This window comes from Thunnus maccoyii, chromosome 9, assembly GCF_910596095.1.
Source record: "Thunnus maccoyii chromosome 9, fThuMac1.1, whole genome shotgun sequence".
Classification (NCBI taxonomy): Eukaryota; Metazoa; Chordata; class Actinopteri; order Scombriformes; family Scombridae; genus Thunnus; species Thunnus maccoyii.
The window spans coordinates 8,232,454-8,248,757 of NC_056541.1; the positions used below are offsets into that span (position 1 = coordinate 8,232,454).

A 16,304-nucleotide genomic window follows, 5' to 3' on the forward strand; every position below is an offset into this window, starting at 1 on the left:
TTACAGCCTTTTTATTACAAATTTCGTGCGAAAAGGAAAATATTCACTTCATTTGACTAACTCAGACTGCTGAGGCCTCATATTAGCTTCAGATAAACTTGCATACATTTTCGCCTAAAACGAGGACACCCATCACTTACACTGAAAGCACATTAGTAAGGAATTTTTACTGGTCAGTGAATTGATTACAGATAGAAAAACCTCTTTCAATGCTCTTAAGGGCACCTGACTGTTATTATAAGACAGACTTAAAAAAAATGTGAACCTATCCTTTAAGTCTATGTAAAGAATAAGGCTGGTGTTATTCCATATTTTTGAAATATTGTCCCATTAAATCCCATTAAAAGACCAAAACCAACAATGTGTTAGTCCAACTCCCAATACTGTCTGACTTGCCTACCCTGAATGTGGCTCTCAGCTCCCAGCCCATAAATTCCCCCCTTAAAGATGTAAATCTGAAAAAAAGGGTCACAAGTATGTAGTAAGGAAGTATGAGAGAAGGCTAAATAATTTCATAAAACAGGACAGCTGGACATTGTAGTTTTTTTTTTTTTTGCAAATGTTACTCAAACAGGAAAACTACTGTATTTGTTGGGGACTATTTTTAGCCAGGGATTGATAGACATTCAGTTTTTGTTTTGGTTTTTTTGTTTGATTTTTGTCTTTTAAATTTGACCATTTCCGGGCCCCAGATACACACAAACGCACACACACAAAATCAATTCAGGTTAAGAACTTCCCATAGACATCCAAGGTAGTATTGATCGGTCAGAGTTATCCGATTGGATGTAGGCAGCTTATTCATGCCACACCCCCCCACAAAAAAAAAACAATAAAATCAATCACTATTACCAAACTAATCTGCAGTCCAGTCCTGGTTGAGAACATAGGGTTGATTAGACATCTACTACGGACGATGTCTGACATCTCCCTGGCTGTTTCCAATTTTCCTTATATAATAAACATTCAGTTCGCAATTCTCCACTCAAGTTAGTGAACAGTCATTTTTGCAGCGTTGCACAACTACGATTTTCTCATCTATAAAATGCAATGTGAGCACTACTGTTTTGAGGGCACTATATAATTTGTAAATTTCACACTCAAAAAAAAAGGCACACAGTAAATAGAGTGCATTTTGGACTAAGCCACTGACTCTCCTGATAGTGTAGTTACAGCTTTATCATTCTTGTTAGTACTTCAAGTCCTGTGACCTCACAACATCTTTTTGAAGAATGGTGTTCGTCCCTCCAGAAGAGATCCAGAGACTTGTAGAATCAATGCCAAGGCTGAGAGACACCATTCTTCAAAAAGATATTCCCTCATTTGGTGCTTTGATGATGGTGGCGGAGAGCGCTGTCTAACACATCAGTCCAAAGTCTCCCATAGGTGTTAAATTGGGTTGAGATCTGGTGACTGTGAAGGCAATAGCATATGATTCACATCATTTTCATATTCATCAAACCATCCAGTGACCCCTCTGGCCCTGTGAATTGGGGCACTGTCATCCTGGAAGAAACCACTCCCATCAGGATAGAAATGTTTCATCATAGGATAAAGGTGATCACTCAGAACCACTTTGTGTTGATTTGCAGTGACCCTTCCTTTTAAGGGACCCAAACCATGCCAGCAAAATGCCCCCGACAGCATAACAGAGCCACCAGATCCCCTCACTGTAGGGGTAAAGCATTCACACCTGTACAGGTTTTTCCTTTAATTTGTCACCCGTCTGTTATTAGCAGCATACAGTATCTCTGTACCCCCTTCAACTTGAGCAGAGGTCTAATCAGCCAAAATAACAAGCTGCACCTTTAATACTTACATCTATTGCCTTGTTTAATACCCTGCATGTACTCTCATTATATCCACATAAAATTCAGTGGAGAAAAAAAGGCTTCCAACCTGAACCATGGAGAATAAACAAAAAGACAACTGAACGCTTCATGCTTGCAAAAACTGTGGGTTGTTTCACTGGTATATTCACTCTCATGTTCATGTTTTAGCGCAACAGAAGTCATAAAAAATTATTTCACTTTATTCAAGCGAGGTGCGTCCTTGTTTTTTCTGTTGTTGTTTACCCTCATGGTCAACTTAAATAATACATATTCAGTTTTTAGTGTTTTTGCGCTCGCTCCAGGTGTTATGATAAATCATTGTTTTTCCAATGTGAAAAGTTATGGTGGCCACAGTGGGACAGTTTCCACAGGCAGCTCACCTCTAACGCCTGAAGCTGTTTGAGCTCACAGAGTCGGAGCCAACAGACGCACCAGCCTGTGATGATGCCTTGTGTCCACTTAGATGTCCACCACCAGCCCTGGGCCTCAACCAACACACCTGCTGCAAAACTGATGTGTGTGTATGTGTGTATACACCTTGTGCCAATGAGAAAGAGAGAGAGAGAGAGAAAGAGAGAGAGAGAGAGTGTGTGTGTGTGTGTGTGTGTGTGTGAGAGAGAGAGATAGATGGATAGAGAGTGGGAGTCTGTGAGTGTGTGCTTGTGGATATAAATGGCTTAAATGTTCTTCATACGCTTTGTGCACAACTCACTCTGTTTATTTCTGCATGTGTTCGAATGACGTCACCCACTCTGCCTAACCTCACATAGACGCTTCTGCAGTTGCGTCACAAAATCTCCTAGCAACCAAGTGTGGCACCACAATGGACGTCCCTTTGAGAATTGACAAATAAATAATGGCTACAAATGACTGCTAAATTTAAATCAGGGTGTGGAGAAAGAGCTACCTGAGAAAAATATTTGTGGTTGGCGTCGACACAGTATTTCAGTTTTATGAGAACTGTCATCATTCAACTAGACTTCTGAAGTTTTACAGGTTTAAGAGGCTGGGCGTTGACATGTTTACTCATATTTTGAGAGCCAACATGTTTTAACTTATATTTCCCAGCTACAAGACTCTCAAAAGGCTCTCTAAAAAAACCTGAAACTGTGGTTCTGATCATGCTTTTAAAGGCTCGACGAAAGACGAATTTTCATACACTCACATAGAAATAGCATAGCTTTATGTCTTTGAGACACACAAAATTAAAACAGTTTTAAAGAAAATGATGCTGCATCGCTGGGCTTGTCTGAGGTGGAGGGGACAGGAGCGTTTGATGCTGCATCGCTGGAAGGTGCTGAGGTGGGGAAGGTGTCTGCAGGTGGCCCAGGATTTGCAGGAGTGGGATTAAACTATCTCAAAAGTGCATCTGAAGAGAGCAGAGGAGTATATGTGACCATTGGGTGTTACATCATATTAATAGAAAAGCTGCTGATGGTGAAACCTAGCCAATAATAGCAGCTAACCCCCATTATAGCCTATAAGATTCTATAACACAAACAGCAAAAGTAAACCAGGGGGAATTGTAACATCTCAAATTACACCAATCAAAAACGAGACAGAGCCATGAAACTAATTATGCAGGTGATCTGTGATGATCCCTCTCTGCCTACCAAAGGACAAACTGATGTCTCTAAATATACCTAAATATTGATGAAGTTAAACCCTGTCTTTTGCATTTCTGTTGCTTATTCATTAGAAATTGTCTTTATATTTTTATAATTATGATTAATTATACTGTTTTAGTTAAACTGGGGTTAATTGTTCAATGGATATTAAATTGTTTTAACTATGTCTATATTCTTGAGAGTTAATTGTGGTCCATGGTATTTATATGAAGGTATTATGTGTGTTGTTACAAATGCCCCCATATGCTGTTCCAATCTCCCCTGTACATGGGGGCAGATGCAACATTTGACTTCTAGTGTTTCAATCAATATTGTGACTCTAACATTACTTAAATATTTGATGACTATTAACAAACAGAACACAGATACAAGTTACCTACATAAAAATTGTATCCAAATAGTTCAAGAAGTTTTTGAGTAATGACATCAAAACCAAAAATTGGTACAATTGCCCCTGGTCTCCCCTACATCTAGCATTCAAAACATGTATTCAGTGAGCACTTCTCCCACATGATGCATGCTGCTTGCTGTACAAATAAGACTAATCAATAATGAAAATGCAAAGCCTTGCAACTATGAATTATAAAAGGGGATGGAAAAGGAAAAGCATTTTAATTGAAGATTACAAGCAAGATTAACATTGGCTAACTAGAATATGATGTCATATGTCAATAAAAATGTGTCCCTGGTGTCTTGAGGCAGACAGCGCATGGTTTGTGCAGCATCAGTACACCGAAAAGAAACAGTGTATTTCTCAAAATTATGTTGTAGGTTTTTCCCAAAACACCTGAGTTGTCTTTCCAACTTTTACTAATGAATTTAAGGTGGGAGTAACTGATGTAAAATCTAGCTATTTATTAATTAGCGAACATTATTATCCAAAGTAAGCTAATACTCTGCTCCAATGGTAACTTCTATGCAATAGATAAACTATTCATTCATCATACATTACCTCTGTCTTTTTCATGTTTTTCCTCCTGTTTTCTTCTTTTTCTTCCCTCGGCACCAGACAGCTTTGGTCTTTTTGACATGATATATTTGAATTAGGTTACTGATGTTAATTGTATCACATTTTACTGTCAGTGTCACTCACTAGTTGAGATATCTCGCCCATACCTCACAATCAGGTAAGTAAGAGCAGGGGGGAGGTCTGGTTATGCTGGTGGGACTTTAAAGTCAATTTACTCTTGTTTCTAAAGCAGAGCTCTTCATCAAGCTCTGTGCTGACTCCAACTAATAAAACCCTGCAGAGGAGCTCGCATCCACCAGTCAATAAAGAGGTTGATTGGTCAATAGTTACTATGTTTGGTTCCTTGGAAAGTAGGGCAGGTATCAGAAACAGTGTCATAAGCCACAGTCTTTGTGAACACTGTTGAGTCTTTGTGAACACTGTGCTGCTTCCGCATCCGCACTGAAATGCTGTTTTTGAACAAAAGTTTGCACTGATCTCATTGTGGAGTTAGTAAACTCTGCACTTAGAAACAATTAATTAGTCGTAACCTGACAGCTCACCTAACTCAAACAAACTGTTTCAATAGCCAATGAGCCAGCAGGGTGGTGTAACAAAGCAACAGATGTTAATAACATTCAGCTTGGCGCAAAAGCTATTTTCTGTAAGTTATAGACTACAGGCTGTGTGATGTAGGAGACAGCACCGTTTTATCATGATACATTGATTGCTGCATGCGTATTTGAGCTTCCCATCTGTTTGCAACCCTGAAGCATCTTTTTCAGTAAACTTTTAGGATCTTTATCTGTCCGTTCTCTAGATTCAATATGAGACAAGGAACATGAAACGGCCCATGCGTATTAAGTCCTAATGAGACAGCAGATTTGTATAATTACTTAAACAATTAGCTGTTTGTCATCAGTGTTGTCTAAGATCTCTGATATAGCTTCCAGGGGGGTGCGTTACGTCGGCTGAAAGTCCTCCGTAGTGTCAGATTGCCCTCACCACCAAAACCTGCTCTGTCTGTCGGTCATTTTATTCATCTGCACGCCCCGAGCCATTTGAGTTCTCCAACTGAGGAAGTCTCTACCGAGCCATAAGACCTCCAGGCATCATCTGTTCTTCCATCCCTCCTCCCTCTGTCTCACTGGCACACTTAAACCGCCAGTCTAAATCACTCCACTATCTATAAGGCTGTGCAGAGATACTTGTTTCATCCAAGATAATTGCTATTTTTCCAGCGTGGTGATTGCTATTGTGAGTTTATCGCAGGGGTTTTGTGTGTGTATGTGGGTTATTTGTAAAACGTGTGTTTGTGTGTGTGTGTGTGTGTGTGTGCGTGTGTACTCGCTCGTCAAAGATGACAGCACAATATTCTGCAAAAAGGCTGATCGGCGTGTAGCTGTTGCCATGGCAACTGTGCAACCTGGCTTTGTCTCTTGTTCATCGGAGGAGTTTTTTTTTTTTTCTTTTACACAGGGATTGGAAAAAAAAAAAAAAAAAACCCTCTCGTCTATTTCTACCCCTCTCTTTGTTCATTTCTTGCTGCCACTCCAAACAAATACAATATTTGCTGAGTTGTGTACTTTCACCTTGCGGAAAGTCTCATTAAAACACACGGATGAGAAACAATTAGGATATGGCAAACAACAGCCTGTAACATATAGCTCATATAACACTCATGTGCTATAATGCAGCATATTGTGCAGCAAACGCCCACACATGTTTTACAGTCCTGTTCACTTCTTCTGCTGCTCTGCACAGTCCACTCTATATGCCATGATGTCAGACTCTTATCTAGTTAAACAGGCTTCGGCTTCTCATTGACACATTGCGTGCTAAATTTTTGTTTGGTATTCCAGTCTAATGCTATCGATTATCTCTTGATGATACCGTCCCAGTTATGCCATTGATTGCATTCAACCATTTGATTGAAGCTTTTATCCACACCGCCAAAGTGCTAGACTCTAACCATTGAGCTGTGGGGATCTTGATGATTGTGATTATGACAAGAGCAGGTGTGGGTGACGACTTGGTGATGGTACCAACAATGAGAATAATTGGAATTTATATGGGTTTTTTTTTTTTTTTGGTTTTGAATCTTTAATTGTCTCATACTGCACTCTTTTTCTCTTTTACCTGCAGTAAAAATTTCTCCTCCACAGGGAATAGCAGTGGTTGGTGCTCAGTCAATCACATGGAGAGGCATCTCAGTCGAATGTCAAATAAACTATATTTGGCACTAAATAGGCTCCTAGTCTCGAGTAGTCTCTTTATCTCTGCACACATACACACACCCGCCCCTCTCTGTTTAAGCCACACACAGATACAAACATATATCTCTTCATCTTTCAGTGTAGTTTCATTTCTGTCTTTAACCCGCACAAAAATACATACACACACACACACACACGCACGCAACCCTATGGCCTTCTGTGTGTCATGTGACCGGCCAGTGGAGGAGGGAGAAGGAAGGCCATGGCTTAATTAGGCTGAGGCCAATGAGAGAAGATGGAGGAGGACACTGTTGTCTGGCGCCTAGGGGTTTCTAAGCTCCTGTGGGCTCATCTGTCTCTCACAAAACACACACACATGCATACATGCACGTAGAAACTCCACTCCCTAGTTTGTCTTGGTATGTTGATTTTGCATGTCCTAAATTTTCCATTATTTGCCTTGTTTACCTGACTGGACATTTATTTCCACACCACTGTGTACTTGTTTGTTGCTCTCCTCTGGACTATCAAACTGCTGTCAAACAGTGTTGGAAAATGGAAGCTAGCAGGCTATGCTCGTAAGCCTTCATAGTGGAAAGCTAACCAGCTGGTTAGTGTAGCGTGCAAATGTTAGCACTAATTGCCACTCAATGTTACTTTGCGGTTATATCAACACCTACTGAGTCATAGGCAGCACTCATTGCTGTGTCATCCTGCATTAAACAAAGAAGAGGGGCAAGCTAATGTTGGGTCTGGTCGTGTGATGTCAAATGACCAGACTGTCAAAACTCAATGGAAACTCTCAACAAGTAGTCCTGTAACCTGAGCACTCCGTACGTTAACCTGTAATTCAAACGGAACAATACAGAGACCATTTTATATGGACAATTTTTATTGACCACCCACACAGATATTGCATTAATCAAATTACAGCACCAACATCATCAGTCAAAACTGAAAATTCATGCCGCCTGAAATGTAGGGGGTGCAATCATGGCAGAAAAATAAATACACCTTACATTTCTTCTATATGGTAACAACAATTTTGACCAAATAAGTGCACAAGACAAAACATAAATGGATTTCAGTTTATCCTTGAAACATCACAATATAATGATTACATGCTTTGTTTTGCCATTACCCAAGGAAGATAGATGTAGCATGTGATAAGTCTATCAGGCACAGCAACTAACTATATGTATAATAAATATAACTTGGTAAAGCATAACATGTTTTTCTCAAGGCTGTGGGTTTGAACTTCATGTTGGTGTAGATGATGAGGTGCTTTAGGATGGTTTAGGAAATACGATTTTTAAAAAAATGTTATTAGATTTATTTATGGATTCACAACATTCAAGGCATATCATGCTAAAGTGTTATTTCCAACATGGTCTGCAAACCAAACTAATAAATAAAGATCCACATCAATACAACTAAAAACAACAAAAACAGACTGATAGCTCAAGTAAAATGTCATTTATAACCTGTCATTTTATTCCATTATTGAACTGGAGGGCCCAGATTCAACATGCACACAAGCACTACACACTCCAGTTCGTCCTGTGATGCTGTGTTGCACGTCTGACAGGTTTCTGTCATTTCTCAAGCTTGTGCTTTTTCTAAAAAAAAAATATGATTGGCATGTGTGTGAGCATATTATGTACTTACTGACATATACCCACACTCACCCGTTCTGTGGTGAGTGGTAGGATCATCAAAGATTGTCGTTGAAGACAGACAGCGACATCAACAGCACACACAGAGGATGATAAACAGCCCTGACCACGCTGTTGACAAGTCCAATCATCTGCCAGTCGCCAACAAGGCCGACATGAAGCAGATGATGTCAGTTCCCTCTCTGTATTGAGTTATCAGGTTGATTGAGTGTAATTGAGCGATGCATCGGAGTGCGGAGAAAAGACACCAAGCCTCTGGGGAGACTGGAGGAGGAGGAGGGAGGAAGGGTGTTTCAGGAACCAGGAAATGCTATACGGCACTGGGGCCATGAGATTAGCGCTGTCATATAACTAATGATGACTCGCAGCCTGGTAATCAATTAATAGGACTGATTGAGCCCTTCACCAGAAAACTGAGACACAAAGATATATTTTCTTTCTTTTCTGCTGTAGATGTTGCTGTTAGAACTAACAGCATGTTCATCAGTAATCCCAAGCTAACACCAATCATTGTTAGAGGGAAAGTAAGAAAATTACATAAACATCAATTAGCGGAATTTGGTAATATAGACTTTTTACCCCCAAGAGAAAACTCCTTTAATGAACAATATACAGATTAATGTTACACAAGAAAACAGTAAGACTCATATAAAAAACAGAACATAATAATGGAACTATGTTATCCACAGCAAGCTATGTCAACTACTGTCCGTCAAGAGTCAGCCCACTCCAATATCTAATATTTTGGTCCAATTTACACAGATTTAAGTGTCTGTTCAAGATTAGCAAAACTGTTTTGTTGACACATGCAGAACTACGTCCCACCTGCTGGAAGTGCAGCAGGAAGTGGTTCATCAGGTTATTTTCAGCCACTTGTTTGAGCCAGGCTTGAAAAAGCACCTCAGAGAAAAAACAACCCACTTGAAGAATTCAGATTGTTTACTTTCATTGGTATATCAGTCTTAAAATGCAACTAACAAGGTGTGAACTGAAAATTCCTCTTCTTCTTGCAACAATTGGTTCGTTTTATTGGAGATATTTGGAGGTATTAAGTCGTGTGAAGGCAATTTGGTGTACGTCACTAACAATTTTGGTCAGCATGTAATAGGAAGTCCTTGGAATCAAGGTCTTCATGGGTCTACTTGGTTCTGAGGAACAGATACCTGAGTCAAACGTCTTGGTCCAATGAAGACCTCTCACTGGGAATGCCTCTATGAGAGTACATGTTGGAATTTTGTAATGCAATCATTCCTTAGAGGCAGAGCTGCTCTAGAAGCTCAGGAGATTTCTTTCAGTTCAGTTCAGTTTGTAAAAAGCCAATGTGAACATGAAACGGACCAGAACTAAAAGGCAATGATGTATTTTTTTTTTGCATGGTCTGGACCTAATGAATCAAACTACAGCGACCTGTGAAAGCGACCTAAGTATTCCAGATTAGCTGCGTACTTAATCTACTTTATCTGCCCAAACTGGGTATATTATTACATAGCTAGGTAATCAATCTACAAAGCTACAGTTTCTACAGTAGCAAGCTTTCAGAGCCATGAATATCATGATCATAAACTATTAAAAAATAACCAGATTTTGACAGGAGCTCCTTCTTTGGACTTCAGGAACTTGAAGAATTGTGGTACTTTGGCTCTGACCAATGAGGTTTAAATCCACCAGTGAGAGTCCTTCCACCCCCAGAGGTGATCTGTCTCTGAAAAATGTTTTCATCTGAAGACTCAAATCCACAATCTAAAAGGTTTCAAGATTCATTGTTGGCATCACACCAATTAATCTTAATGCCTTTTGTGTTTCAATCCTAATAAAACCACAAGAGCCTGTGAATATGAAAACTGAGAAAAACATTTTTGATCTCATAGAGAATACATTCTTTGTGGCAATATTGTGAGATTTCCAGCTGTAACCACCTCAGATCTGTTTCTCTTCTCAGCCTAATTGAAGTACACCTCTCCTGTCCTCTCATATCGATCTGAGTACACACACCAACCCACAGTTCCATTTGAGAAGTTTGATACATTAAGGCTTCTAGGCCTTGTTTTTCATTTGCTTGTGTTTCTGTCTTTATCCTCAAATTTCCCTGATTTATTTTTCATCTATTTCACCCACACAACCCCCTCCCCTCTGCTCCCCTTGCCCTAGCATTCATATTCATCTTAAAAACTTGCGAACAAGTCTGCATAAAGGCCTTCACAAAATTACTCAATTATTACACAAATGACTCAAGACTTTGCAGCACTGTTTCAATTATATTTGCATCATTTTCTCTTTCAAAGCAGCACATTTGTTGAGTTTGCTGTTTTTCTTCAAAACACACTTTCCATTCAAAATTGAGAGGCATCACTTTGCAAAAAAAACAGAGACAGCCAAGAGGATGCAAAGGAGGAAGGTTGGGACAGTGTGCATATATGTGCTTTGACAGTACAGAGTGAATACATACATACATACATACATACATATGCTGTCTTTGCAAAACCTGCATATCCTTTTAATATGAAATATTCAACCCATTTACTAACCCTATCCATATATTTTTTGTGTCATGGTGAAACTCATATGGGTACCTCTTATTCTGTCATGCTTTGTTTAGTTAAATTAAGCTAAATTGGCTAAGTCAACAGTATAACAGAATAAAACCTTAATAGAGCTATAATATGCAGGGCCTCTGCAAAAACTGAAATAAAATATTAAGACAAAAACTGATCTGAGGTTTCCATACAGGTCTGAACTGTGACTCTGCAACATTTTTCAGCACAGCTCTTTTGTTATTGAAATATTGATGGCCTGCACATCATTAGAGCCTGCTATCATTGCAATGCATATCCACTACATCCATCCGCCTTCACAGACAACGCTGTGTAGGCTGCCATTCCCACCTGGTATTAAAAGGTGGCGCATAAATGTATCAGTCTGTTCAGTCATTGCAATCACTAATGGACCAAGCGGAAGGTTTTTGTTGTGAAAACCTTTTTGAAGTGAGAGTTCCTCATAGTGGAATAAAGATAGCACAAAAGTAACCTTATCATAAGAGATATCTAGGTCTATACATGCAAACAATTCCATAGCAGGCAGTTCAGACAGGACCTTGACATTTTGATTCCGTTTTCAGCCCATAAACCTGAGAGAATAAACCAAAAAAAAAGCTGCCTTTCATTGTATGTTATCTCACTGTGTTGTTGACTGATTTAAATACTCTGGAAGCTGTCATTTTCATTCCTTTAATGACGTAACAGTGTTAGATAGAGGGATAGATAGATAATGCCTACTATCTATATATCTAGACAATTAAGACAATGTCTCTTTCACAGTGATTGGTTGACAATGAGTCATGACTAACCGTGTGCATGATATGCAAACAGCTGATTAAATCTGACACCAAAATGTCAGTTTGTTGCTGCAAAATCAGTTCATCCTCTGAAATGCCATATGTGCTAAATGAATGTTTAATGCAAAACATTTAGTAAATTCTGAATGATATTCTGTTAGTATTACCATTAAAAAAAAAAAAAAGGGAAAACTTAAACAACCTTTCCTCCGTATTTCCTCTCCAGACACTCTCTCAGTGCCTCGCTGGTCCCCACAGATTCCCCGAAGAGATCTGGGAAACTCGATAAAACACAGGTAGGCCTACGGGAAAGTGTGTTGGTGAGTGCGTGTGACACACACACATACATTGGTGATAGAATGCCAGGCCAATTAAACAAGGCCTCTTGCATAACTCTGTCTCTCTCTTTGTCTCTCTTTCTCTCTCACCCTGCTTGACTCCAAACGCTAGTGATCTAAAAAGTAAAACAATACCGTATTAGTTGTGGGATCTCAGCAACCTCCAGAACGTGGGTGTTTTGCCTGCTGAAAGTCAGCGAGGTGGAAAGAGAAGCTCTAAGCCTCATCATAGGCAGCCAAACTGAGTGCAAATGTAATTTATAAAGCCGTTATTTGAAGATTAAGGCAGGTTTTAAGACAAATGCCATTATTCCACAGTGTCCTTGACGTGCCAATTTGCATTCTTCAAACGTGTGCCCTTGTTGGCCTGTTAAGATAAATGCATTTGCGTAGCTGGTATACAATGCATCACTTTGGCTTTAACACCTCTTCTGTGCTGAAAGAACATTTCTTTATGCAGAATTTGCCCTTAAAGTCACATCATCGTTCATATTTGACAGCGGAGGCCACTAAAAAATCTGTCAGGGGAGCCGCAGCTCCTCAATTGAGAGGAGCTGCGGCTTAATAAAGAGATTTGGATTCTGTCAAACTACATTAGTCACCTGCCATTAGCCAGCCAGCCCCACCGCTGGCATCCAGGCATTACATCAGTAAATACAGCCAATAGTCGCATACGTGCTCATACCACTCAGTGAGTCTATGGAGGGAATTGGTTCATACTCCTGAGCATGTTGTGTATTTGTTTGTTTGAGAAGTGGCTGTGTTAGACTCTTCAAGACTGGTGCATGCCTCCGAGCTCCCATCATTCAGACTGATCGTTGTATTGATGTAAACCCCATGGCCTCTGTCCTGCACCGCAGAGCGACAATATAGACTGTTCATTCGCACAGGGTTACCGAAAGATGAAAATGAAATGGGCCCAAATTAAATCAGCAGGTGAGGGAGATTAGGAAAGGTAAACACTTTTATAGAAGTAGCTTCTTCAAGAATCTCTTATCCTTGCGAAAAGGTTACGCAGTGAATATGTGGCCTTCTTTAGCAAAAGCCGTCTGTCAGAATGAGGGAATGTTGTGATGTGTAAAAGGTCAGAAGCAGTGTTTTCACAGTAATCCACAGCTCTTACATGTCATAAAGATAGCGCGACAAGCAGAGAGTGATGTCCTGATTTTTTTTTTATGTCCATATCTTACTCTTTCTTCTTTTGCATGCAGGTTTTCCACAAAGTACTGGATGTCCCAGACATGCATAGTATGTGGAAAGGGAATGTTGTTTGGACTGAAATGTAAAAACTGCAAGTAGGTATCAAGAGTGATTTTTGTCATAAGTGTCATTGTGTCTGATCACACATATTCATTGATATTGCAGTCATTATTTAATGAAATCAGTTTATCATTTTTTTGTATTTATCTTTCTTTGTCAATTGTTTTACTAGGTGACACATGTTCATGAACTCTTTTGTTTTTATTTCACTTGAATAAATTAGCAGTTTGCATCTCACGTCTGTTTTTCTATATGTTAATGCTCCCACTTTGCATAGGTTTCATCACTGATTAAATAAACAAAATGAAAATGACAACAACAACAACAACAACAAGACAAATGCTAATCAAATGTCTGTTTCTTTTCATGCACTCAGGCTGAAGTGCCACAACAAATGCACCAAAGAAGCCCCACCTTGCCATTTACTGATCATACAGCGAGGCGGTCGAGAATCCCTCAAAGGTATTTTTTTATGTGACATTTCCCTTCTTGCTAAAGTCATCTGCATTTGCATTAACACTAATAGTGATATGTTTCCTAGAGCTAATTATAAGAAATTAATGAAGTTTTTTTTTTTTTTTTTTTTTTTACAATTTTCAAGTAACAAGTTTCTACTCTAAACCAATTTTTTTCTAGATTTCATGAGCCAGGCAAAATAATCGAATTAGAAACAAGTTCAAATGTGTTTAACTTTTGGCTGTGTGTGTAGAACTGGTTACCAGTGTTGGGCAGTAACACATTACTTATAAACACAGTAATTGCACCTAGGGGTACAGTATGTGATTTGTTTTTCAGTGAAGAATAGTTTAAAGAATTACAATTTGAGATTCAGCTACTAATCCCAGTAAAGCTCCATTACTTTAATACCTTGGGAGGTGGCTTGTTTGCCGTCTTATCGGGAGTTTGATGGAGGGTTGAATGAGTCATAGATGTGTTAACATCCAGCGCAGGGGCTTGAGGTTTAGGAAAGAAGTTAGCATCTATATCATCTTCTTATCTGTTAGCAAGTCATTGGTAGCTTTGTCTACATTCAGTTGTTCAGCCTGCATTCAGGAATAAGAAGGGTTTTGTTCAGATATGGATATAAACAGGACAGTCACTGGGGCTAACATTCAATTAAAAAAGGCTGTGTTTTTGTTTAGGCCTTGTATAATAAATGAGTGGGTTAGGTCTGAGTCCTTATTAATAAATGAGTGGGTTATGTCTGAGTCCTTATTAGAGATGCTGAAGAGACAATGTTTCTCAGTTGAGTCCTCATCTAAAAAAGTAAAAGAGCCTCAGCTGGTTTAAGCAGATAGAAGGTTATCTGCTGACTAATTAAACCACTTAGCGCATGACGCAGTCACATTTGTCAAACATATTTGTAGTGACAGACAGAAATGAAAAAAAATCTTATTATCTGCTATCAGAATTGAGATTCTTTTGTCTCTCCTCTCTTTTTCTGTCTCCCCTCTCCCCTTTTCTCCCAAATAAGATCACCAAGGAACGACTCAAGGTAAAGAACACTAATTAGACTTTTTTTACAACGTTTTATTGAAATAGAGTGACAGTTTCTTAATGACATATTTTGCTTAAGGAAACTTTTTTCAAACAAAGTGTCTACATGTGATAATGAATGGCCGGTGTTCAAGAAAGGGTAGTCTGTTCATTTTTCACATTAAGCAGGACCTGATAAAGAATTTCCCCTATTTTTCCTAAAACTATCAGGCAAGCGTGTTTAATTTCGGTCTCCCACAGTGCTTCATTATTCCTCTGTGATTTTTTTTTTTAGTAGTAGCTCGTCTGGTACGGACCGAATCAGTGCCATGTGACATCAACAACCCACTCAGGTACACAGACCTGCACATCAGTCAGACTCTCCCCAAAACCAACAAAATCAACAAGGTAAGTGTAAAAAAATAATCCATGTATTACAAATTGTATATAACCTGTCCTACAATATCACATTTCTTGCATTTTTTGGAGGTTTTGAAAATGGTTATGAGTCACCGTGTCTTTCCCAGGGGATCCTGAAACCGTACGAAAATATCTTCAGCAGTATTGTTGTTTACACAGATGGATTTGTTTTCATACATTGAATATTTTTCAGCCAGCACATCTAACAACTTCTTCTCAGTTCCAGAGGAAAAAGTTTATGACAAGATTTCCATGGTGGTAACATGATGATGGAAATCTTGTGAACAAAATGTGCAATCGAAGAAAGAAAGCGTGTGTGTGTGAACATGCGAACATACCATAACTAAGACCTTTCCATATGCTCAGCTTTCTTGTTTGCCCTCTAAAAGTGCTTACAGATATTTCATATGGAAATATTGTGAGCTATGAGGACCCAATTTTAATTACTGTATATAATGTAAACTCTTTGACTCAGCAAATACTTTCTCACTATTTTGCCATCATGTCTTATAGGACATCATGACAACAGCAGAAGACAATGTATACATGTGTAAGCAGGGTATTTGGTAATCTTAAATATGTCCCACCTGGCCACCAATGCCAGAAGCCATAAGTACTAAAAAAAACATTATTATATTAATATGAATATTTTTCAAAATACACATTTTTACCATCAATCTTGCACTTTACTTAAACATAAAGACATTTGCATGTCATATGTTTCTCAGCTGATCATAATTGAAAGATTTGCCCCGTCTTACCCCATGCACAAACATTCAAATGCACACAAACCATCAAAAGCATCAAATACATTAATTACATGTACACATACAGTTTTGAAAGACCCGATGAGGGTGGAAGTAATAGCAGGTTCCAGTCCTGTGTTGTGAATGTTGATGGTGGGCTTTAGTTCACATCTGGATCTTGAATTTTGACTTTAAATGTTGTGTTGAAAGGATGCATTGTAATCTCTTTTTTTTTTTTTTTTAGCTGGCCTTGTGTGTTTGTGTGTGTCTGCGGTTGAGCAGTGATCCTGTTAACTACTGCTTGTTGAGCTTTACATTCTAGTAACTGATTGAATTCAATGTTCTTTTGATCAAAGTATCATCCCTCCTCTTGAGCATGAGAAGGCAAGGTGGGTTTTATGTGGAAAATTGTGTTTTCACACTCAGTAACCC

The 16,304-nt window shown here is 39.0% G+C and overlaps 1 protein-coding gene across 2 annotated transcripts in view; it reads left to right on the forward strand.

The window, feature by feature from the left end:
* Positions 1 to 16,304, forward strand: part of ksr2 (kinase suppressor of ras 2) — a 103,424-nt gene that overhangs the window by 63,725 nt on the left and 23,395 nt on the right. The window contains exons 7-11 of one of the 2 annotated variants that reach the window (XM_042421262.1): positions 11,859 to 11,928; positions 13,182 to 13,265; positions 13,607 to 13,692; positions 14,705 to 14,725; positions 15,002 to 15,114. In XM_042421262.1, coding sequence (XP_042277196.1) covers positions 11,859 to 11,928; positions 13,182 to 13,265; positions 13,607 to 13,692; positions 14,705 to 14,725; positions 15,002 to 15,114 — 374 coding nt within the window. The remainder of the gene's footprint in view (positions 1 to 11,858; positions 11,929 to 13,181; positions 13,266 to 13,606; positions 13,693 to 14,704; positions 14,726 to 15,001; positions 15,115 to 16,304) is intronic. The other variant, XM_042421263.1, reaches the window with a different exon arrangement.